General features: G+C 37.7%; 1 protein-coding gene across 2 annotated transcripts in view; it reads left to right on the top strand.

Moving 5' to 3' along the window:
• The window catches only part of SACS (sacsin molecular chaperone), a 77221-nt gene extending 51014 nt beyond the window's left edge, over window positions 1-26207 (top strand). For both annotated transcript variants that reach the window (XM_069467418.1, XM_069467419.1), the window contains 3 exons: window positions 107-1595; window positions 2322-2413; window positions 13293-26207. In XM_069467418.1, coding sequence (XP_069323519.1) covers window positions 107-1595; window positions 2322-2413; window positions 13293-24850 — 13139 coding nt within the window. In that variant the 3' untranslated portion in view covers window positions 24851-26207. The remainder of the gene's footprint in view (window positions 1-106; window positions 1596-2321; window positions 2414-13292) is intronic.
• The last annotated feature ends 334 nt before the right edge of the window (window positions 26208-26541 follow it).

Raw genomic sequence — 26541 nt, 5'->3', positions numbered from 1 at the left:
ATGGTTCATACTTTTTCATATGTAATATTTTGATGGTAATTATAATTATTTACTTATAATTATTATTGTCCATTAAATTTCAGAGTTGATAAATTTTTCTTTACAGATGTTCCTTGTATCTTTAGTGGTGACCAGATTGGGATGTTAGATCCTCATCAAACACTTTTTGGCCAACATGAATCAGGCCAATGTTGGAATCTCAAAGATGACAGCAAAGAAATTAGTGAACTTTCAGACCAGTTTGCACCATTTGTTGGCATTTTTGGAAGCACCAAGGAAACATTTATAAACGGCAATTTTCCAGGAACATTTTTCCGTTTCCCTCTTCGCCTACAACCTTCCCAGCTTAGCAGTAACCTCTACAATAAGCAGAAGGTTCTGGAGTTGTTTGAATCTTTTAGGGCAGATGCAGACACGGTGCTGCTCTTTCTGAAAAGTGTACAGGATGTCTCCTTATATGTCCGAGAGGCTGATGGAACTGAGAAACTGGTGTTTAGAGTGACTTCGAGTGAGAATAAGGCACTGAAACATGAGCGGCCGAGTTCTATAAAGATTCTGGGAACTGCGATAAGTAACTATTGTAAAAAGATTCCAAGCAATAGCATCACCTGTGTAACATATCATGTAAATATAGTTTTAGAAGATGCGAGTACTAAGGATGCACAAAAGACATCTTGGTTGGTGTGTAACAGTGTGGGTGGCCGAGGGATTAGTAGTAAACTTGACTCTTTAGCTGATGAATTGAAGTTTGTCCCAATCATTGGAATAGCCATGTGTTTATCAAGCAGAGATGATGAAGCAAAAGGAGCAATATCTGATTTCTCAGGAAAAGCATTTTGTTTTCTTCCCTTACCACCTGGTGAGGAAAGCAGAACGGGCCTCCCGGTTCACATCAGTGGGTTCTTTGGCCTGACTGACAACCGCCGCAGCATAAAATGGAGAGAGCTGGACCAGTGGAGAGACCCGGCGGCCTTGTGGAATGAATTTCTTGTCGTGAATGTCGTCCCCAAAGCTTACGCTACTCTGATCTTAGATTCCATAAAACGTCTGGAGACAGAAAAGAGCCCCGACTTCCCCTTGTCGGTCGATGTCGTCTATAAGCTTTGGCCCGAGGTGAGCAGAGTCAGGGCGCACTGGCAGCCCGTGTTGGAGCCTCTGTTCAGCGAGCTGTTCCAGAACGCAGTGATTTATTCCATCAGCCAGGACTGGGTCAAGCTGGAGCAGGCCTACTTCTCAGAACTCGATGAAAGTTTGGAATACACAAAAACCGTGCTCAACTACCTCCAGAGCTCAGGGAAGCAGGTCGCCAAGGTACCAGTGAACGTGGCCACTGCTGTGCAGCTCGCGGCTGCCTCTGGCGGGTCGCCTGTGAGGAAGGTGACGCCCGCGTGGGTGCGGCAGGTGCTGAGGAAGTGTGCACACCTGGGCAGTGCTGTGGAGAAGCTTCACCTCTTAGAATTTGTGCTTTCCGACCAAGCCTATAGTGAGCTGCTTGGGCTGGAGCTGCTGCCTTTACAGAATGGAAGTTTTGTCCCTTTCTCCTCATCGGTATCAGATCAAGATGTTGTTTATATTACCTCAGAGGACTACCCAAGGTAGAGTCCCACTCCTGAAACGCTTGCTTACTCCCAGGCGCTCCTCCTCCCCTGCCCCCTGAGCCTGCTCTGTTGTGAAATGCATCAGTTGTCTGCGTAGGTTTTATAGTTAGCAAGACTTCTGCACAAATAGTTACAATACTAAAGGACCCTGACTTTGGTATGATACAATTCATCCATGTAACAGAAACACTTGTACCTCCTTAATATTTTGAAATAAAAATTTTAAAAAATGCTAAAGGGTACATTTTAAATTCTAAAGTTATAAAAAGCCTTCAAATATTTATCAGTTAAAAAGTTACCCAAGCAGTTGTTTTTCTTTTGAAATTTTAATAACAGAGCACTGAAAACAATGATTATGAAGTGCTAATAGTAACTAGTTCAGATTTGTAATTAATGAATTACTTTGATGAAATGTAATTTAACTTAATTAAAACAGTATTCTTTATAACTAAGGGTGTGTATTGACATTTCAGAAAATAAAATTCATTTTATTCCTAAGATGTTTAGAATATTTCTGAATTCAAATATGGTATGTGATAACCTCATATTTTAAAGCAAAGCCTAGATACTATCTCATTAAAAATTATAATTTGATTTGATATGTGCACTATAATTTACATAAAATGAAATAGGTTTAATTGGCTTAAAAATATATGATTGATTTTTTAAATTTTAGAATTGTTAGAAGATTATGATAATTGCTGTGTTCCTTTCACCTTTTAGGTCCCTTTTCCCAGGTCTTGAAGGGAGATTTATTTTGGATAACTTGAAGCCTCACCTTCTAGCTGCTTTAAAGGAAGCTGCCCAAACCCGAGGTAATATAATTGTTTAATATTTTTTTTACATAAACCTTTTTATAAAAATACAAACATTTTTTATGTTTTCTATTAAGAGTTATTCATTTTAGATCTGTTCAATCAACAATTTCATATGGTTCAACCTAATGTAATTGTTATATTTTAAAATGTTTCAGTAGCTATTCTGGCATCTAAAAGAATTCAAAGGTGATATTGTATTTCAAAATCTCCCCTGTCATGGTGTGCTGGTGTGTATTTACAGAAATAGCATCTTTCACTGCATGGTGCGTCACAATTTTCCCAGGGCTGTCCCATTTCTCACCAGAGCCTCCCGTCCTCATACCTCATAGCCCGTGTGGTAATGGGATGGGGATTGTTAGTTAAATTCCACAGATGAGGAGAGAAAGGTTAAGATCAAGGTCGCCAGCCGAGGCTGGAGGTCAGGTCTTCTACCTTGTCACCCATGCTCTGTTTCCCACACCATTGTCCACCATTGTCCCTCCATGGTTTTATGTGGTTGTGCTGGGCTTGCGTTAAGACGTGATCTGCTTCAGGGAACTGTGGACCGATAATAGGAACTCTGTAACAGTGCTAGGAAAGGGGAATCGTGAGGTCTTAGGAAAGCGATGGGTGTGTGATGGGTGTCCTGTTTTTTAGGAAATGGCAATAATTTGGGGAAAACAATCACTATAGTTCTAACTTTAATATTGTCTTTCAACGTCTGCAATATCCTTTCTCTTATAAAATTGTTGCCTGAACTTTTTCTAAGTTAGATATTGGCCTGAGAAATTCTAGATTTGTCCCACTGGTCGACTTTGTAAAGCATATTCTTTGTGATGTGTCTTTTATAGCATGTGCTCTTTTCTTTTCAAAGGTAATGACTCAAGGAAAAGTTGCCAATAATTGTACATCTTTATTCATTAAAATATAAGTGAAGGGAATTGGAATGGGGGAGGCAAATTAGGTTGGAGTTAAAGTGAGACTGAAAGAAGATGTGTGTAAATGGTGCTTACCATAAGGGGTCAGTAACTCTGAGATGGTAACTGTGAGATTGATTTTTCCAACATGTAGATGACTCATTTAATTGTGAATTGTCATCTTCAAAATAGCTCTTTTGGGAGCCTAAACATGTATTCCTATAACTCTGTCATATTTTGCTCCAAAGTTTTGGAAATCCTATTTTTTTTTAATTCTCTGTGTTATATTCTTATTTAAAAATTTTGCACTGGAGCAGAAGCTACATACAGAAAAGTACACATATTAAAATGTAAGCTTAGTGAAATTTTGTAAACTGAACACATCCACGTAACCCAGATCGGAAAACAAGATGACCACTCAGGGGTAACCATGATGCTGCCTTTTAACAGCACAGACTCATTTCGCTATTATTGTGATTTCATGAAAGGAATCACAGTCTGTTCTCGTGTCTGGCTTCTTTCACTTACTGTGACATTGGTGAGATTCATGCCGATTGTTGCGTGTGGCTGTTGATCATTCTTTCTCGTTGCTGTATTGTTTCCTTTTGTGATATATGACTTCCTTTTGAAGAGAATGTTTTTCTTGGCAAATAGTTTCTGAGATGGCTGTGGATTTGGAAATCAGCCGGAAGTTACTCAGTGCCAAAGCAGGTGAAAGGGGTGAAGGCCAGCAGAGTAATATGCTTTTGCTCAAGATTTTCCAAACAGCCTATGGCATAGAGCATGGCCACAGCTTGCTTCTGTAGCCCCAGGTGGGTGCAGGGACTGACCTGGTATAGTTTTAGGGAGAGTTAAATTCATAAATTAAGTAATTTGACATCTTTCAAAGTTGAGTCTTCGCACTTTATATGTCTTTTCATTTTCTCATCTACTGTGAATTCAGGTTTGTTATTTGGGTAAACAATGTTTTGCCTCTGGTTCTTGGTTTTCTTTGGATTGTTTCATTAGATGTTCTAGCATTTTTTTGCCATTCATAATGTATAGCTCAGTACTCCCAGAAATTGTCTTTATGGTCACTTTTCTTTATCTAGATTTAAGTTTTAGTCTGTCACTCTCATGATTATTTAATAACCCTGATCTCTAGCCTGTCATATTTTTTTAACCGATCATATAGGTAATGGGTAACTGCTTCCTGGGTATCTTCCCAATTATTTTTATACTATTTCTTCTAGACAAAAATTAGTTTTTGATATAAGTTTATTGCCATTAATAGTTTTACTGTTTTGAGAGCATGATGATATAGGGACTTCAGGGGCCCCAGTAGTGACACACTGCTTTCCTTTCCTGAGATCGGAGTCAGTGAAGAGGTAAGCAGAGGAGTTGAGTAGGTAAATGTCAGAAGCCACTGCTGTCACTGGTAATCATGATATTGGAGGTTATGGCTTATAGCAGGCGGTGGGCTTCCAGTGAACCCCAGAATTCAATGGATTAGCTCACCAGTCTGGTCCGGGGCAGCACTGGAAAGCTGCAGGCTTCCTTACAGGGCCTGCCCCTGCAAACACAAGCATGGAGGAGCCATCTCTGAGAGACCTGCTGAGCACATTCCGATGTTCTTTCTAAATTTCTAAATGAGTCATCCTCTTTCTGGTAGTGTGGGACACATGGCGGGTATTAGTGAGTGTGGGAGAAGGGAGGCCAAGAGTTTTATGTGCATGGCGCTCCTTTCATATGATAGGGAACATCCCAAATATATGGCGACATTTGATAGTTCTTGCTCTAAATAGTGGTTACTCTATTGTTGTGCTGATAGAGATACTATGGACTTCTGTTTACCAGTGTTCCATAAAAACCAATTGGGCAGTCTTGAAAGTACGGCTGCATAAAATTGAAATGTGATGTTTTTTCTCTGCATTGGGTACTTCTCTAATTCTGTAGCTCAAACAAAATCTGTGTCATTATTTGATGATTTTTACCTTTTACTTGGATCACATTCAAAACCCTTAGTCAACTACTAAGTTACTACTTGTATTTTCAGTATTCTCTTCTGCTGCCCTTTCCTAGCAGTTAAACATGTTTCGCTATCCCCCATTTCAGGGAAAACAAAACAAATCTGGACACTGATTACCTTTCTTGCATTCTAGCGTAGTCCAGATTCTAGAAGGAGCAATCATCTTATCTGTACTTCCTCATCATTCTTTGTCACTGCAAACGAACTTGTGCTTCCACTGTGGTTCCACTAAAATTGTTTGACTGACATCACCAGTTAGTGATTTTTGTGTTATTAAATCCAGTTGGCTTTTCTGTTTCTTTTACCTGATCTCTCTGAAGCTCTGGTACTACTCTTTGCAGCCTCGGTTTTTGTGATACCATTCTTCCTTGGTATCCTCCTACTCCTTTGGCTGCTTCTCAGAATTACGTGTGAATCCCTATTCCTCAGTTCACCCCTAAAGGTGGGTTGTTCCTTACTTTCTTTAAGTGTATCATCCACTTCCGTGCATGGCAATGACCTCCATATCTTCAGTTGCTACCTCGGGCTGAAGAGGGATAGTGCAGTAAACCTGGACTTTGTAATCACACAAATCTGGGCTCAAACGTCTCTATTTATTGTGTAACTTTGAACAAATTTCCCACCTTCCTCGAGCCTCTGTTTTCTTATCAATAACATGGTAATACAGTAATATCTTTCTAAGGATGTATCTGAGGCCCCCAGGATTTGATTACATGAAATGCAGGCTCACTTTATTGCAAAGTTAATGAAACAAGAATGAGGATGGGAGCAGTCACAGCTTTTCCATTGAATTTTATGCAAATTTGCAGCAGGGCAGGTTATTGAAAAGCTTTGTTGTGATATTTTACCCATAGCAGGCATTCCACTGAAAATCATATGATGAATACATAACGTATTTAGTTTAACTTAATACCTGGCGCATAATACTGACAAATGGCAGCTATGACCGTTTTACACTTGGAGTTCTATAAGTATTCAAAACCAACATTTTCAAAACCTCACTCCTCATCCTCTCCCCAAATCTGCTTCTCCTTTCAAGTGATCCCATTAAGAATGATACCACTGCTCACTAAGTTGCTCAAGAGTGATTCTCAGTACGTCATCGTTGTTCCCCACAGGTTCCAGGTCCCGCTGATTAAGTTTTCTGTATCAATCCCTTTGCCTCATTCCACTGCCACTGCTGCAGGACAGGCCCTGCCCTTTCTTGGGACGTCGTCACTGCTCTCTTGCAGTTGGTGTCCTCGCCTCCTGTGCTCGCTCCTCATCCAATTATGTCAGTCCCCTGCTGCACACTTCCCAGCGGACAAGGATTCTATCACGAGATGCTGAGTCCTGCTAGCACAGACTAGAAGGCCCTCCGTAGTGCGAATCTGCTTCCATGATTGTGAGTGCTGTCTCATCGGCCTTGATGCATTCAGGGGCCCTCTTTGCTCTGGTTATACATGCACTTGCAGGTTGACAAATGTGAATGCTCCCTTAATTTCATGAGAGCAGAAAGAGCTGTCAGACTTGTCACCACCATGCAGCATGGTGCCTGCTTCAAGGTATGTGCTCAGTAATTTCTTTTTTACCTGAACAAAAGTTTTCTCATATCTGTACTTCTGTACATGCTGTTCCTTTTGCTTTGAATACTTTCTTTCCATCTTCCACTTTACCCAGCTAACTTTTATTCCTCTTTAGTACTGAGCTGGTGAGTCACCTCCAGGAAGCTTTCTTTGACATCTCTCCCTGTGCCCCGACCCCTGCTGTACAAGTCTGAGGTAGATGCCCCTGTTTTGTTCTTGGAACCCAGTACATAGCCCACTTAATCCTCTTTGCATTATTAGAATAATATTTTTAGTATGCTAGACTGTAAAATCTTGAGAGCAGGGGCAATCATTATTTTATTTTTGCATTCCCAGGGTCTGGCCACGTGCCTGGTTGATGAGTTAGGTTGGATGTGTGGATGCTTCCATCAGGTGGGCCGGGCAGGGATGGCATTGCTGGGAGGGGTACAGAGGTGAACAGGCAAATCCCATTACTATGTCTGTGATTTGGTATTTCTTTTTCTAATCAGGTGTTCTATTATTGTGTTTGTTCTCTGTTAACTGTGAGGTAATGGAGCCTGCATTGTTGTCTCCATTTGAGAGAGGGAGACATTGAAGATCAAAGAAATTGAAGGATTTAAATGACTTACTTGAGTTGCAGAGTTGAAGCTATGATTTTGGTTTTATTTTTTTATTTCTAAGTCTGGATTATTTCTGTGTTAAGTTACTTGACTAAATGGATGAATATCTGAAATTGGAGAATAGTTAGAAGAACAGGTAAATGGGTTTTGGATGGAAAATAGAAAAAATGCACTGAAATGGTACAAATGCCTAATAGATTAGCACCAGGATCCTATTTATATTTTTAAAAATTTTCATACTGATTTATTAGACAAGACCAAAATCCTTAATATTTCCTGTGAGGCTCTTCATTACTTGGTTCCATTTTCTGGGTGTTAGAAAGAGGCCTGGTACGTGGAAAGGTTGAGTAAAGATTTGCTATTCTTCATCTCCTTCCTAGTTTCATTCTCTCCCCTGATCTTTCTACTATTGGGAGGACAGCATATTCTGTCCCTCCCTCAAGTGCGGTCCGTCTGGTTTCCTTTGCCAGCTGCTCATCCCCTGCCTCATACTCATTTTTCATGCAACCCATGTGTGCATCCATAGCACTGGTGTCGCCAGAGCATTCACATGCCTGTTCCTATTTAATTGTGTGCAATATTTTATGTGATACCTGCCTTCCCCATTAGAGTGTAAGACAAGGTCTGGGGCCATGTCTAGTTGTCCATTTCTGTATCTCTAGCATTCCATCAGTATTGCCTGACCGACACAATGTCTGCCTGTACTGTGATCAGAAGGATGTTGAGATTGGAAGAGCTTATATTCCTTTGGTTAGAGCTTTGGTCTCTATCTTAGCCACCAAGTTTAGCATAAGGTACTGAAATGCACAAACATCTCACAGAGTTGTAGCAGTCCATTTAATCAAGCTTGCTTTAGGCACAGGAGGGATAGATATCCATGGAGCAGTTCTTAGAAGTTTGTGATTATTGGTGGTTACCATAGACAAGCAGCAGAAATGTATGATAAAATCTTTATTTATCATGAAGGTAGAATTAATTGTATGCTTACTTTGTATAGATGCTCCAGAACTTTAAAAATCAAATTTCTTCTCTTTCTTAATTCTTATCTAGAACCTCTGAATATTAAATGATAATAGCTTGTGCAAAAAGCCCATTGGTAGCTTATCAAGTGACTTTATGTGGATGAAATGTAATTTATATGTATTAAGTACATACTCCTTTCTTCTTTGTTTTTTTTCTGAACTAAAACTCCTGACCTTTATGTAGTTTGGATTTAGTTTGCTTTGACATATTTCTTTAAATTTTACATGTATATTCTGCTATGTTTGGAATTTTGTTTTTGGTTCTTCTTTTTACATAATGATGTGTAAAGATTCTATAGATAGCAGTATCTTAAGATACAGAATAATTTCTGTAGCCATCATGTGAAAATTGTGATATTTCTGGCCTTTTCTAAGAATGGATTTAATTATATTCTAGCACAACAACTTCTCTGGGGATATTCAGGTAGGATAACTGATTGAATGTTGTGTTCATTTAAAGCCTGATGTTTTTGTTCATTTGGTTCTTTGAATCCTGTTTTTTCATTTACATAAGTAGCTAGAAATTATATCAGTTTTTTTTCTGGTGATAACTATTAAAGGAGAGAGGAAACTACACTAATATAGGTATTTGTTGTTACAAATACCACAATAAAACTATATTTAAATAACTTAAACATTCATTTCATAGAATATTTAATCTCTAAGGAAAGAATCGTGTGGAAGTTTATATTGTAAGCTGGGGTATTAATGGGAAGTGTGAGAGTGAATGCACCTCTGTTACACGATACACACACATATTCAGATTAAAAAGGAAGGGGGCGTAAATTCTGGAATCTGAGCACTCACACGCCTGCTCCTGTTTAATTGTGTGTAATATCTGATACCTGCCTTCCCCATTAGACTGTCAGACAAGGTCTAGGACCGTGTCTAGTCCATTTCTATGTCTGGCACTCCATCAGTATTGCCTGACCGACACAATGCCTGTCGCTAAGGTGATTAGAAGGATGTTGAGATTGTGCAGTTAGAGGGCCTCAGGCTGTTTGGAGAATGGTAGTGTGCTGAGGCTGGTTACAGCAGGGAACCCCCGTCCTGGGCATGCTGAGGAAAAGCAGAGTGGCCCACCCAGCTCTCTTGAGGAACAGTCACTGTTCGCACAGTGCCTGTTGTGTCATTTTATTGAGTGCCTTTTTTTTTAAATAAAAAATTTTTGACTCAACTATAGTATTAATTTCCCCAAGTTCATGTTTCATTTGGAAAATTAGAGGATGCCTGATTTGCTTTCCAGAAATTATTTTTATGGTAAATATTATTATTTATAGCAGGCCATGCATATACTAAAATTAATTTAGAAATCAAGTCATTATTACAATATAATTATAATAATACAATTTATATAACTATGAAATCTGGTTTCTAGCTTATATTAAAAGTGGCTTGTCATTCGTAGCTACTATTAGTATTTTTTCTTGAAGCTTTATCAATATATCTTACTTTTTTAAAGGTGTAATCAAATCAAAAAGGAAAATAAAATCTCGCTATAAGTCGGCTGCATAGTGAACACCCACAGTAGGGACTGGGGTTACATCAGTGATTTCTCTAACTGTTGCTGTGTCTCCTATTCAAGACAAAAGCTAGGAAGTCAGTAGCAGAATGTCAGAGCTGGGTTTTGGGGAAGAGATGTGGCCACTGGGCTAATTTTGAAGCACATTGGCATATGGGATGTTTGTGCCAGGCCCCAGGGCCTGCAAGTGCCACTGCTAGGCTGGAGTGCCCAGACGAGAGCACTGGCTGGAGTTTGGGCTGGCAGGCAGGCTGCCCTTTCCTTTCTTTTTTGGTTTGGTCTTTTCTTTTTTGTACTTTCTTTTTTTTCTTTGAAGATTTGACTGGTAACACAGTGCACCATTTAATTGAACCTTCATTGTATCACATGTGTATTTACAGAAATTTGACTCTACACAGTGGAGGATTATTAGAACTCATCAACCATCAAAGCTGCCATTGCCACTTTCTGTACAAGAAAAGTATAAAAAACTGTCACTGTACTTAGAGCCTCAGATGGTTTTTCACTGTAGCCAGCAGGGTGTGACTCTGTAGGAGTCTGGTTGAATGTAGCAAACTCCCAGTTAATTAAAGTATTCAGGACTGAGGTTTCCTGGTTAAGTAAATTTTTAAGTAGACTATAATTTTCCATCCATGGTGAAATTCATTCTCAAAGTTAGCATCGAACATAGCATATAAATAAACATAACAAAAAAGTGAAGACTTTGAGTAGTGATTCATTGTGTTGATGTTATTATTTTGAACATTTAAGGGATTGAACTGATCTATAGTAAAGCAAAAACTACTCTTAGAAGATTTCCTTCTAGGTTAAATTTGGCAATAATTTAAATAAAACCTTTCTATCTGTAGGAATAATTTCAGTACTAATAGTTAACTTCTTTTGACAATGTAGCTAATTTTTAAGGCCACAAAAGACACAAGTTATTTATTAAAATGCTATAAAAATAATTTTTCTGATCCTGTTAGATTAGAGGTGCTTTACAATTTCAGTGGCTTTCTAACCCAGGACATGGAGACTTTTTTCTGTGTTAACATTTATACTTTAGAGTTAAAAGCTAAATGTCTTAAATATAAAGTAGATAGAACTCAGAACTTCAGATCGAATCAACTTACTATACTTAGAATTGTGTCTTATTATATTTTCTCTCTCCTTTATTTTCTATCATGTTTTTTCATTTGAGCATGACTGGTGTGTTAATTGCATGCTATATGTGGGGAGTGTGTGTTTTATTGGCATTTTATTTATACATTAATATCAGATGATTTTTCTGAAGGTAGGTATGTATATGTTTTATAAATCGCCAAATTGGGTAGGATCATCTATGGAATGCATATCATGGCATTTATTAACATAGAACAAAATGGTGCATATTTTAATTTTTTGTTTTCTGAGTGTTCTGAATTTTAATTTCTAACTCTTTTTTGTATCTTTAGTATCATTTCCTTGCCTTCCTTGTGACTTGTATATTCTATTATAACTAATTCAACTCAGAAAGCATTTCTTAACATTGTGATAAAATTATATTTCAGTGGGACTTTCATAGATCAAAGGGGCTACCCTAGTCAAACTACTGACAAGATTTTTATAATTTCTTAAATTTTACTACTTGAATTACCCTAAATCACATAATGTAGAAACTGAAAATATTCTGAATGTTGCTATTGATACTTTCTTAAAATTGGAAAAGTGTGCCCTTGCTTAAATTTCTATGGCAGTAATTTTAAAATATCTTATTGTTACATGAAAGGTAATTTTGTGGTGGAAGATAAAGTCATCTTCCTGATAGGTACTCCTCTGAAATAAGGCATCCTTTCTTGGTTAAAAAATAATGATATACAAAAGTTTCCGGGGCTTCAGGTATGCCCTGTCTTATAACATTTTCTAAAGTTGCTCTTCGGAGAGTCTAGAAGTCATATGTACATAGAGAGAAAATTGAATGTTATCTTCCACACGATTAAATTTGAGATGCATTTTATTTCCCCATATGGGCATATACATACCTATTGATACATAGTGGTATTTTTTCATTTTGTTCCTACTGATATTCTAAATGTAAATACTCAGAAACATAAAATGCACTTAGAAAGAAAGTGTTAATTTCTAGGATAGTGGTTAAAATCAGCAAAAATTTTCCACTTCCTAATTTATAAAGCATCCTGAGGTAGAGCTGCTCTGGTGGGAGACGCCCCTACCCTCACAGCAACGCCCTGCTTGCTCTTTTTGCATGCCTTTGAAGCATTTCTGCATAGTCTTCAGGCTCTGCAGAACACACGTTGATAAATAATAAGTAGCTAGGAAAAAACTACATTTGAAAAGTTGTTAACATCCTCCCTATTTGGACATGAATATAGTGCAGTCTTTAGACCTAGAGCCGCATCCCCATTGTTTTTCCAGATGAGAGAATTCAGGTCTCAGAAAGACGAAATGACACCTAAATTAGACATCTCTTTAGTGGTTGAAAGGAAACCATGTAAGTTTCTTTGCTGCCTCAGCTTCAGAAAGTGTTGGTCACGTGAGACTGAGACTCCAGCCTCTGTGGTCTGATTTCATGCCCTCCTGTCTCTGCCATGCAGCTGTGCAGTTCCTGCAAACATGAAGTTAACACAAAAAGACATTGACACCAGTTGAGTATGCCTAACCCCCAAATCCAAAATACAAATGCTCCAAAATCTAAAATGAGCAAGGACATGATGCTCAAAAGAAATGGTCACTGGAGCATTTCAGATTTCAGATTTTTGGATTTGGGATGTTCAGCTGGTAAGTATAATGCAAATATTCCAAAATAAAAAAAAGATTGAAATTCAAAATACTTGTATCAAGCATTTTGGATAAGGGGTACTCAACCTATATTGGGTTTACGATCAATTTTTACCCTTAATTAAGCAGGTGCTTATATAACATTTATCTTCGTTTTCTTTGGTGCTTTCATTTGCGGACAAATAAGCACTCAGCATTGTTTTCCACGTTGATTCCATTTGCAGAACATTATAGGATACATTTTAAAACACATTTAAATGCATTTTATGTATTTATTTAAAATAAGTACTTTCCAAGGAGAATTATTTCTCATAGGTTATTATAAATGTGGATTTATGTATAGATTCTCTATCACTATTTAAAAATTATTTTAGCCTAGTTATGCTGACTTTTTGCATGTACTTAAACTCTTAAAACAACTTTCTAGTACGATTTTATCTGTGAGACTAGAAAGCTATTAGTAGAATTATATATATTTATAACATTTCTGTATGTGATTTACAGGAAGACCATGTACTCAGCTGCAGCTTCTAAATCCAGAACGATTTGCGCGTCTTATCAAAGAAGTAATGAATGCATTCTGGCCTGGCAGAGAGTTGATCGTTCAGTGGTATCCATTTGATGAAAACAGAAATCACCCATCTGTTTCGTGGCTTAAGATGGTTTGGAAGAATCTTTATATACATTTTTCAGAGGATTTGACTTTATTTGATGAGATGCCACTTATCCCTAGAACTATACTAGAGGAAAGCCAGACATGTGTGGAACTCATTAGACTTAGGATTCCATCATTAGTCATTTTAGACGATGAATCTGAAGCACAGCTTCCAGAATTTGTAGCAGACATTGTACAAAAACTGGGAGGGATTGTCCTTAAAAAACTAGATGCCTCTATACAACATCCACTTACTAAAAAATACATTCATTCGCCATTACCAAGTGCTGTTTTGCAGATAATGGAGAAGATGCCATTGCAGAAATTGTGTAATCAAATAGCTTCACTACTTCCAACACACAAAGATGCCCTCAGGAAGTTCTTGGCTAGTTTAACTGATACCAGTGAAAAAGAGAAAAGGATAATTCAAGAATTGACAATATTCAAGCGAATTAACCATTCATCTGGTCAGGGAATTTCCTCTTATACAAAATTGAAAGGTTGTAAAGTCTTACACCATACTGCCAAACTTCCACCAGATCTGCGACTTTCTATTTCTGTAATAGACAGTAGTGATGAAGCTACTATTCGCTTGGCAAACATGTTGAAAATAGAGAAGTTAAAGACTACTACCTGCTTAAAGCTTATTTTAAAAGATATTGAAAATGCATTTTATTCACATGAAGAGGTAACACAGCTTATGTTATGGATCCTTGAGAATCTATCCTCTCTTAAAAATGAGAACCCAAATGTGCTTGATTGGTTAATGCCATTAAAATTTATTCAAATTTCACAGGAACAGATGGTATCAGCCAGTGAACTCTTTGACCCTGATACAGAAGTACTAAAGGATCTTTTTTATAGTGAAGAAGAAACTTGCTTCCCACCCTCAGTTTTTACCTCACCAGATATTCTTCACTCTTTAAGACAGATTGGTTTAAAAAATGAAGCCAGTCTCAAAGAGAAAGATGTTGTGCAAGTGGCAAAAAAAATTGAAGCCTTACAGGTCAGTTCTTGTCCAAATCAGGAAGTTCTTCTGAAGAAAGCCAAGACACTCTTACTGGTTTTAAATAGGAATCATACACTGTTGCAGTCATCTGAAGGAAAGATGACATTGAAGACAATAAAATGGGTTCCAGCCTGCAAGGAAAGGCCTCCAAATTATCCAGGCTCTTTAGTCTGGAAAGGAGATCTCTGTAATCTTTGTGCACCACCAGATATGTGTGATGTCGCCCATGCAATTCTAGTTGGCTCCTCACTTCCTCTTGTTGAAAGTATCCACGTAAACTTGGAAAAAGCACTAGGTATTTTTGTAAAACCTAACATCAGTGCTGTCTTAAAACACTTTAAAATTGTTGTTGATTGGTATACTTCAAAAACCTTTAGTGATGAAGACTACTATCAATTCCAGCATATTTTGCTTGAAATTTATGGATTCATGCATGATCATTTAAATGAAGGGAAAGATTCTTTTAAAGCCTTAAAATTTCCGTGGGTTTGGACTGGCAAGAAATTTTGTCCCCTTTCCCAAGCAGTGATAAAACCAATCCATGATCTTGACCTTCAGCCTTATTTGCATAATGTGCCTAAAACCATGGCAAAATTTCATCAACTGTTTAAGGTCTGTGGTTCAATAGAGGAGCTGACATCAGATCATATTTCCATGGTTATTGAGAAGATATATCTCAAAAGTGATGAAGATCTCAGTGAACAAGAAAGCAAACAAAATCTGCATCTGATGTTGAATATTATCAGATGGCTGTATAGCAATCAGATTCCAGCAAGCCCCAATACACCAGTTCCTATACATCATAGCAAAACTCCTTCTAAACTTATTATGAAGCCAATTCATGAATGCTGTTATTGTGACATTAAAGTTGATGACCTTAATGACTTACTTGAAGACTCTGTGGAACCAATCATTTTGGTGCATGAAGACATACCCATGAAAACTGCAGAGTGGCTGAAAGTTCCATGCCTCAGTACAAGACTGATCAATCCTGAAAACATGGGATTTGAGCAGTCAGGACAAAGAGAACCACTTACTGTAAGAATTAAAAATATTCTGGAAGAATACCCTTCAGTGTCAGATATTTTTAAAGAACTACTTCAAAATGCTGATGATGCAGATGCAACGGAATGCAGTTTCATGATTGACATGAGAAGAAATATGGACATAAGAGAGAGTCTTCTAGACCCAGGGATGGCAGCTTGCCATGGACCTGCTTTGTGGTCATTCAATAATTCTCAATTCTCAGATTCAGATTTTGTGAACATAACTAGGTTAGGAGAATCTTTAAAAAGGGCAGAAGTTGACAAAGTTGGAAAATTTGGTCTTGGATTTAATTCTGTGTACCATATCACTGACATTCCCATCATTATGAGTCGAGAATTCATGATAATGTTTGATCCAAACATAAACCATATTAGTAAACACATTAAGGACAAATCCAATCCTGGTATCAAAATTAATTGGAGTAAACAACAGAAAAGACTTAGGAAATTTCCTAATCAGTTCAAACCGTTTATAGATGTATTTGGTTGTCAGTTACCTTTGTCGGTAGAAGCACCTTACAGCTACAAAGGAACTCTTTTCCGATTGTCTTTTAGAACCCAACAGGAAGCAAAAGTGAGTGAAGTTAGTAGTACCTGCTATAATACAGCAGATATTTACTCTCTTGTGGATGAATTTAGTCTCTGTGGACACCGGCTTATCATTTTCACCCAGAGTGTAAACTCAATGTATTTGAAGTACTTGAAAATTGAGGAAACCAATCCCAGCTTAGCACAGGATACAATAATAATTAAAAAAAAAGCCTGCTCTTCCAAAGCATTGAACACACCTGTCTTAAGTGTTTTAAAAGAGGCTGCTAAGCTCATGAAGACTTGCAGCAGCAGTAATAAGAAGCTTCCCACTGACGAGCCAAAGTCCTCTTGCATTCTTCAGATCACAGTTGAAGAATTTCACCATGTGTTCCGAAGGATTGCTGATTTACAGTCACCGCTGTTTAGAGGTCCAGATGATGATCCAGCTGCTCTCTTTGAAATGGCTAAGTCTGGCCAGTCAAAGAAGCCACCTGATGAGTTGCCACAAAAAACAGTAGAGTATACCACTTGGCTTCTGTGTACCTGCATGGATACAGGAGAGGCACTAAAGTTTTCCCTGAGTGAGAGTGGAAGAAGGCTAGGACTGGTTCCTTGTGGGGCAGTGGGAGTTATGCTGTCTGAAATCCAGGACCAGAAATGGACTGTGAAACCACATACTGGAGAAGTGTTTTGCTATTTACCTTTACGAATAAAAACAGGCCTGCCAGTTCACATCAATGGTTGCTTTGCTGTTACTTCAAACAGAAAAGAAATCTGGAAGACAGATACAAAAGGGCGGTGGAACACCACGTTCATGAGACACGTTATTGTGAAAGCTTACTTACAGGCGCTCAGTGTCTTACGGGACCTGGCCACTGGTGGGGAGCTGACTGATTATACTTACTATGCAGTGTGGCCTGATCCTGATTTAGTTCACGATGATTTTTCTGTAATTTGTCAAGGATTTTATGAAGATATAGCTCATGGAAAAGGAAAAGAATTGACCAAAGTCTTCTCCGATGGATCTACTTGGGTTTCCATGAAGAATGTGAGATTTCTAGATGACTCTATACTTAAAAGAAGAGACGTTGGTCCAGCAGCCTTTAAGATATTTTTAAAATACCTCAAGAAGACTGGGTCCAAAAATCTTTGTGCTGTTGAACTTCCTTCTTCAGTAAAATTAGGGTTTGAAGAAGCTGGCTGCAAACAGATACTGCTTGAAAATACGTTTTCAGAGAAACAGTTTTTTTCAGAAGTGTTTTTTCCAAATATTCAAGAAATTGAAGCAGAACTTAGAGATCCTTTAATGAATTTTGTTCTAAATGAAAAAATTGATGAGTTCTCAGGAATTCTTCGTGTTACTCCATGTATTCCTTGCTCCTTAGAGGGACATCCTCTGGTTTTACCATCAAGATTGATCCACCCTGAAGGACGAGTTGCAAAGTTATTTGATACTAAAGATGGACGATTTCCTTATGGTTCTACTCAAGATTATCTCAATCCTATTATTTTGATTAAACTAGTTCAGTTAGGTATGGCAAAAGACGATATTTTATGGGATGACATGCTAGAACGTGCAGAGTCAGTAGCTGAAATTAACAAAAGTGATCATGCTGCTGCTTGTCTAAGAAGTAGCATCCTATTAAGTCTTATTGATGAGAAACTAAAAATAAGGGATCCTAGAGCAAAGGATTTTGCTGCAAAATATCAAACAATCCCCTTCCTTCCATTTCTAACAAAACCAGCAGGTTTCTCTTTGAATTGGAAAGGTAACAGTTTTAAGCCTGAAACCATGTTTGCAGCAACTGATCTTTATATAACTGAATATCAAGATATAGTTTGTCTTTTGCAACCCATTTTAAATGAAAATTCCCATTCCTTCAGAGGTTGTGGTTCAGTGTCATTGGCTGTTAAAGAGTTTTTGGGATTACTTAAGAAGCCAACAGTTGATCTGGTTATAAGCCAATTGAAAGAAGTTGCAAAATCAGTTGATGATGGAATTACATTGTACCAGGAAAATATTACCAATGCTTGCTACAAATACCTTCATGAAGCCATGATGCAAAATGAAATCGCTAAGATGTCAATTATTGAAAAGTTAAAACCATTTAGCTTCATTCTAGTTGAGAATGCATATGTTGACTCAGAAAAAGTCTCTTTTCATTTGAATTTTGAAGCAGCACCATACCTTTATCAGTTGCCTAATAAATATAAAAATAATTTCCGTGAGCTTTTTGAAAGTGTGGGTGTAAGGCAGTCATTTGCCGTTGAAGATTTTGCCCTCGTTTTGGAATCTATTGATCAAGAAAGAGGAACAAAGCAGATAACAGAAGAAAATTTTCAGCTTTGCCGACGAATAATCAGTGAAGGAATATGGAGTCTCATTAGAGAAAAGAAACAAGAATTTTGTGAGAAAAATTATGGCAAGATATTATTGCCAGATACTAATCTTATGCTTCTCCCTGCCAAATCATTATGCTACAATGATTGTCCTTGGATAAAAGTCAAGGATACCACTGTTAAATATTGTCATGCTGATATACCCAGGGAAGTAGCTGTAAAACTAGGAGCAGTCCCAAAGCGACATAAAGCCTTAGAAAGATATGCATCCAATGTCTGTTTTACAACACTTGGTACGGAATTTGGACAGAAGGAAAAATTGACCAGCAGAATTAAGAGCATCCTTAATGCCTATCCTTCAGAAAAGGAAATGTTGAAAGAGCTTCTTCAGAATGCTGATGATGCAAAGGCCACGGAAATCTGTTTTGTGTTTGATCCTAGACAGCATCCAGTTGATAGAATATTTGATGATAAGTGGGCCCCATTGCAAGGGCCAGCACTTTGTGTGTACAACAACCAGCCATTTACAGAAGACGATGTTAGAGGAATTCAGAATCTTGGAAAAGGCACCAAAGAAGGAAACCCTTGTAAAACTGGACAGTATGGAATAGGATTCAATTCTGTGTATCATATCACAGACTGCCCATCTTTTATTTCTGGCAATGACATCCTGTGTATTTTTGATCCTCATGCCAGATACGCACCAGGAGCCACATCCATTAGTCCTGGACGCATGTTTAGGGATTTGGATGCAGATTTTAGGACACAGTTCTCAGATGTTTTGGACCTCTATTTGGGAACTCACTTTAAGCTGGATAATTGCACAATGTTTAGATTTCCTCTTCGAAGTGCAGAAATGGCAAAAGTTTCAGAAATTTCCTCAGTTCCATCGTCAGACAGAATGGTTCAAAATCTTTTGGACAAATTGCGCTCAGATGGGGCAGAACTTCTAATGTTTCTTAATCACATGGAAAAAATTTCAATTTGTGAAATAGATAAAGGTTCTGGAGCTCTAAATGTGCTGTATTCAGTGAAGGGCAAAATCACTGATGGGGACAGATTGAAAAGGAAACAATTTCATGCATCTGTAATTGATAGTGTTACTAAAAAGAGGCAGCTCAAAGACATACCAGTTCAACAGATAACCTATACTATGGATACGGAGGACTCTGAAGGAAATCTCACTACATGGCTAATTTGTAATAGATCGGGCTTTTCAAGTATGGACAAAGTATCTAAGAGCGTCATATCAGCTCACAAGAACCAAGATATCACTCTTTTCCCACGTGGTGGAGTAGCTGCCTGCATCACTCACAACTATAAGAAACCGCACAGGGCCTTCTGCTTTTTGCCTCTCTCTTTGGAGACAGGGCTGCCGTTTCACATGAATGGACACTTTGCGCTGGATTCAGCCAGAAGAAACCTGTGGCGTGATGATAATGGAGTTGGTGTTCGCAGTGACTGGAATAACAGTTTAATGACAGCATTAATAGCTCCTGCATATGTTGAGTTACTAATACAGTTAAAAAAACGGTATTTCCCTGGTTCTGACCCAACATTATCAGTTTTACAGAACACGGCTATTCATGTTGTAAAGGACACTTTAAAGAAGTTTTTATCATTTTTCCCAGTTAACAGACTTGATCTACAACCAGATTTATATTGTCTAGTGAAAGCACTTTATAGTTGCATTCATGAAGATATGAAACGTCTTTTACCTGTTGTGCGGGCTCCAAATATTGATGGCTCTGATCTGCACTCTGCAGTTATAATTACTTGGATTAACATGTCTACTTCAAATAAAACTAGACCATTTTTTGACAATTTACTGCAGGATGAATTACAACACCTTAAAAATGCAGATTATAACATCACAACACGCAAAACAGTAGCAGAGAATGTCTATAGACTTAAACACCTACTTTTAGAAATTGGTTTCAACTTGGTTTATAACTGTGATGAAACTGCTAATCTTTACCACTGTCTCATAGATGCAGATATTCCTGTTAGCTATGTGACCCCTGCTGATGTTAGATCCTTTTTAATGACATTTTCCTCTCCTGATACTAATTGCCATATTGGGAAGCTGCCTTGTCGTCTTCAGCAGACTAACTTAAAACTTTTCCATAGTTTAAAGCTTTTAGTTGATTATTGTTTTAAGGATGCAGAAGAAAATGAGATTGAAGTTGAGGGACTGCCCCTTCTCATTACACTGGACAGTGTTTTGCAAACTTTTGATGCAAAGCGACCCAAGTTTCTAACAACATACCATGAATTGATTCCATCTCGCAAAGACTTGTTTATGAATACATTATATTTGAAATATAGTAATATTTTATTGAACTGTAAAGTTGCAAAAGTGTTTGACATTTCCAGCTTTGCTGATTTGCTGTCCTCTGTGTTGCCTCGTGAATATAAGACTAAAAATTGTACAAAGTGGAAAGACAATTTTGCAAGTGAGTCTTGGCTTAAGAATGCATGGCATTTTATCAGTGAATCTGTAAGTGTGAAAGAAGACCAGGAAGAAACAAAACCAACATTTGACATTGTTGTTGATACCCTGAAAGACTGGGCATTGCTTCCAGGAACAAAGTTTACTGTTTCAGCAAACCAGCTTGTGGTTCCTGAAGGAGATGTTCTGCTTCCTCTAAGCCTTATGCACATTGCAGTTTTTCCAAATGCTCAGAGTGATAAAGTTTTTCATGCTCTAATGAAAGCTGGCTGTATTCAGCTTGCTTTGAACAAAATCTGCTCCAAAGACAGTGCATTTGTTCCTCTGTTGTCATGTCATACAGCAAACATAGAAAGCCCCACAAGCATTTTGAAGGCTTTACATTATATGGTCCAAACTTCAACATTTAGAACAGAAAAATTAATAGAAAATGACTTTGAGGCACTTCTGATGTATTTCAACTGCAATTTGAATCACTTGATGTCCCAAGATGACATAAAAATTCTAAAGTCACTTCCATGCTACAAATCCATCAGTGGCCGCTATATGAGCATTGCAAAATTTGGAACGTGTTTTGTACTTACAAAAAGTATCCCTTCAGCTGAAGTGGAAAAATGGACACAATCATCATCATCTGCATTTCTTGAAGAAAAAATACACTTAAAAGAACTATATGAGGTGCTTGGTTGTGTACCTGTAGATGATCTTGAGGTATATTTGAAACACCTCTTACCAAAAATTGAAAATCTCTCTTATGATGCAAAATTAGAACACTTGATCTATCTTAAGAATAGATTATCAAGTGCTGAGGAATTATCAGAGATTAAGGAACAACTTTTTGAAAAACTGGAAAGTTTGTTGATAATCCATGATGCTAACAGTCGACTAAAGCAAGCAAAACATTTCTATGATAGAACTGTGAGAGTTTTTGAAGTTATGCTTCCTGAAAAATTATTTATTCCTAAGGATTTCTTTAAAAAATTGGAGCAACTTATAAAACCCAAAAATCTTGTTGCATTTATGACATCTTGGGTGGAATTCTTAAGAAATATTGGGTTAAAATACATACTTTCTCAGCAGCAGTTACTACAATTTGCTAAGGAAATCAGTGTGCGAGCTAATACAGAAAACTGGTCCAAAGAAACATTGCAAAATACAGTTGATATCCTTCTCCATCATATATTCCAAGAACGAACGGATTTGTTATCTGGAAATTTTCTGAAAGAATTATCTTTAATACCATTCTTATGTCCTGAGCGGGCCCCTGCTGAATTCATTAGATTCCATCCTCAGTATCAAGAAGTTAATGGAACACTTCCTCTTATAAAGTTCAATGGAGCACAAGTAAATCCAAAATTCAAGCAGTGTGATGTGCTTCAGCTCTTATGGACATCTTGCCCTATTCTTCCAGAGAAAGCCACACCCTTGAGCATCAAAGAACAGGAAGGTAGTGACCTTGGCCCACAGGAACAGCTTGAACAAGTTTTAAACATGCTTAACGTCAACCTGGATCCCCCTCTTGACAAGGTCATTAATAACTGCAGAAATGTATGCAACATAACGACTCTGGATGAAGAAATGGTAAAAACTAGAGCAAAGGTTTTAAGGAGCATATATGAATTTCTCAGTGCAGAAAAAAGGGAGTTTCGTTTTCAACTGCGGGGGGTTGCTTTCGTGATGGTAGAAGATGGTTGGAAACTTCTGAAGCCTGAGGAGGTAGTGATAAACCTAGAATATGAATCTGATTTTAAACCTTATTTGTACAAGCTGCCATTAGAACTTGGCACATTTCATCAGTTGTTCAAACACTTAGGTACGGAAGATATTATTTCAACCAAGCAATATGTTGAAGTGTTGAGCCGCATATTCAAGAGTTCTGAAGGAAAACAGTTAGATCCTAATGAAATGCGTACAGTTAAGAGAGTAGTTTCTGGTCTGTTTAAGAGTCTACAAAATGATTCAGTCAAGGTGAGGAGTGATCTTGAGAATGTGCGAGACCTTGCACTTCACCTCCCGAGCCAGGATGGTAGGTTGGTGAAGTCAAGCATCTTGGTGTTTGATGACGCGCCACATTATAAAAGCAGGATCCAGGGGAATATTGGCGTGCAAATGCTGGTTGATCTCAGCCAATGCTACTTAGGCAAAGATCATGGATTTCACACTAAGTTGATAATGCTGTTCCCTCAAAAACTTAGACCTCGCTTATTGAGCAGTATACTTGAAGAACAGTTAGATGAAGAGACTCCCAAAGTGTGTCAGTTTGGAGCATTGTGTTCGCTTCAGGGAAGGCTGCAGTTACTCTTGTCTTCTGAACAGTTCATTACGGGACTAATTAGGATTATGAAGCATGAAAATGATAACGCCTTCTTGGCCAATGAAGAAAAAGCCGTAAGACTTTGCAAAGCCCTAAGAGAAGGATTAAAAGTGTCCTGTTTTGAAAAGCTTCAAACAACATTAAGAGTTAAAGGTTTTAATCCTATTCCCCACAGCAGAAGTGAAACTTTTGCCTTTTTGAAGAGATTTGGTAATGCAGTCATCCTGCTCTACATCCAACATTCAGACAGCAAAGACATTAATTTCCTATTGGCGTTAGCAATGACACTTAAGTCAGCAACTGACAATTTGATTTCTGACACTTCGTATTTAATTGCTATGCTAGGATGCAATGACATTTACAGGATCAGTGAGAAACTTGACAGTTTAGGAGTGAAATATGACTCTTCAGAACCATCAAAACTGGAGCTTCCAATGCCTGGCACGCCAATACCTGCTGAAATTCATTACACTCTGCTTATGGATCCAATGAATGTTTTTTACCCAGGAGAGTACGTTGGGTACCTTGTTGATGCTGAAGGTGGTGATATCTATGGATCATACCAGCCAACATACACATACGCAATTATTGTGCAAGAAGTTGAAAGAGAAGATGCTGACAATTCTAGTTTTCTAGGAAAAATATATCAGATTGATATTGGTTACAGCGAATATAAAATAGTTAGCTCTCTTGATCTGTATAAGTTTTCAAGACCTGAGGAAAGCTCTCAAAGCAGAGACAGTGCTCCTTCTACACCAACCAGCCCGACAGAGTTCCTCGCCCCGGGTCTGAGAAGCATTCCTCCTCTTTTCTCTGGTAGAGAGAGCCACAAGACTCCCTCTTCAAAACATCATTCCCCAAAAAAACTTAAGGTTAATTCTTTACCAGAAATCTTAAAAGAAGTGACATCAGTGGTGGAGCAAGCTTGGAAACTTCCAGAATCAGAACGAAAAAAGATCATTAGGCGGTTGTATTTGAAATGGCACCCTGACAAAAACCCAGAGAATCACGACATTGCCAATGAGGTTTTTAAACACTTGCAGAATGAAATCAACAGGTTAGAAAAACAGACCTTCATGGATCAAAATGCAGACAGAGCCTCCAGGCGAACGTTTCCAACCTCAGCATCCCGATTTCAGTCAGACAAGTATTCATTTCAAAGGTTTTATACCTCATGGAATCAAGAAGCAACGAGCCATAAATCTGAAAGGCAACAACAAAATAAAGAAAAATGCCCTCCTTCGGCTGGACAGACTTACTCGCAAAGGTTCTTTGTTCCCCCCACTTTCAAGTCAGTCGGTAATCCAGTTGAAGCACGTAGGTGGTTAAGACAAGCCAGAGCAAACTTCTCAGCTGCTAGGAATGACCTGCATAAAAATGCCAATGAGTGGGTGTGCTTTAAATGTTACCTTTCCACCAAGTTAGCTTTGATTGCAGCTGACTATGCTGTGAGGGGCAAGTCTGACAAAGATGTAAAACCAACTGCACTGGCACAAAAAATAGAGGAATATAGTCAGCAACTCGAAGGACTGACAAATGATGTCCACACGTTGGAAGCTTATGGTGTAGACAGTTTAAAAACAAGATATCCTGATTTGCTTCCTTTTCCGCAGATCCCAAATGACAGGTTCACTTCTGAGGTTGCTATGAGGGTGATGGAATGTACTGCCTGTATCATAATAAAACTTGAAAATTTTATACAACAAAAAGTGTGAAAGTATTTAAAGATAAAAAAGCAGAGGTAGATCTTGAATGTGTTGTAGCACAAATACGAATTGCTGTATGTACTTCATTAAGCTTCATTGCCAGTCAGCTAGGAATTGTGAAGCACACTGCAAATTGCTCTGGAAGAATTTTGGTGTTTTTAACATGAATACCAACAGAAAACCCTAACTGAATCTAAATAAAAGAAAATTATTGTGTTGAAGATGGTGGTGAACTGTAGAATAGCTAGATGTATTGGAATGACTGGGATAGCACATCATTGAACTGCACTTTATATAACCAAAGCTTAGCAGTTTGTTAGATAAGGGTCTGTATATGTCTCTGGTTAGGATGAAGTTAATTTTATGTTTTTAACATGGCATTTTTGAAGGAGCTAATGAAACACTGGACATATCATTGGTTTAAACATCTAAGGGGAATTAAGTCTTTGTAGTTCATCATTTTTTTAAGTGGATCCTCTTGGATGCATTATCAGCTGGATCTGATTATGAATTTGTTGCAATTTCACATCTTAAGCACTCAGTGCATTTAAAAATGGTACAGTATTCTAATCCTGAACATTACTTGACTAAGAGTGTGAAGGTCGTGCTTCTTAGAGTGCACTGAGTGCACTTTACATGTTTATTTTAATGTTTCTTTTACACCTTATGTTTACAGGCTTCCTGTTCCATGAAGATAGAGTATGGAAGACTCAAAATGGTGGCAGTTCTTATTATATTATCCAATGTCAATATTATTTCTGAAAACTGCTTACCAAAGCTACATTTATCAATGGCTAGGACACTTGCTTTATGTTTGTGTGTACATGTTTTCCACAAATGTCATAATTTATATAGTGTGGTTGAACAGGATGCAATCTTTTGTTGTCTAAAGGTGCTGCAGTTAAAAACAAACCTTTGTCTTTCAGTACGGCACTTAGTGGAGTTTTTCTTTTTAAATTTTACCTTAAAAACATTAAAAAATTGTTAAAAATCATTGTGATATCTGGTAGTTTATAAAGGAGGAATTATCAGCTTGTATTTTCCCCGTGAATGACTGAGAACTGACATTTAATTTTCATCATGTTCAAGTGTCTCACCAGACTTACTTAGTATGTTTCTTTTGCAGAATGTAAAAGAAAGGTAATGATAATTAGTTTATATAAGTGTACTGGCTGTAATTGATGCTGAATATATATTTTATGCAATTAAGGGCTTACAGAACATGTTAAAACTTTTTTTACTTTTATTGGTAATAAGGAATGTTTGCGCCTCCACAATTGTATTGCTTCTGGATGTGAAACTGTGTAATTATTTCTGCTATTATATTAAGTGCCATAATTTTAATAAAGCAAATGTACATATGAAATTACTGTAACTGGTATTCCTGAGAAACAGTTCATTGGAATTCAAACAATATCTTCCTATATTAAGTTTTGGGGAGTGTGTGTGTTTGTGTGTGTTTGTGTTTGTGTGTGTGTGTGTGTGTGTGTTGAAAACATTAGGATAGAATTTTCCTATATTTTTATGCTGGAATTTTAGGAGGTTTCTTTTTCAGGATGGTTTGAGCAAAATGTTAACATAGTGTTCAGCAAAGAGAAATCGTTCATAGGTCTGATTTGGGGACGGGTGGGATTTACTTATTCCATTAGTGCCCGTTGACCTTTTCTGTACTTTAAATGTTTCATCGATCTCAAGGATAA

The sequence above is a fragment of the Eulemur rufifrons genome, chromosome 4, assembly GCF_041146395.1.
Source record: "Eulemur rufifrons isolate Redbay chromosome 4, OSU_ERuf_1, whole genome shotgun sequence".
In the NCBI taxonomy this organism is placed as follows: Eukaryota; Metazoa; Chordata; class Mammalia; order Primates; family Lemuridae; genus Eulemur; species Eulemur rufifrons.
The sequence above is the reverse complement of the archived record's forward strand: the minus strand, read 5'-3'. Positions and strand labels throughout refer to the sequence as shown.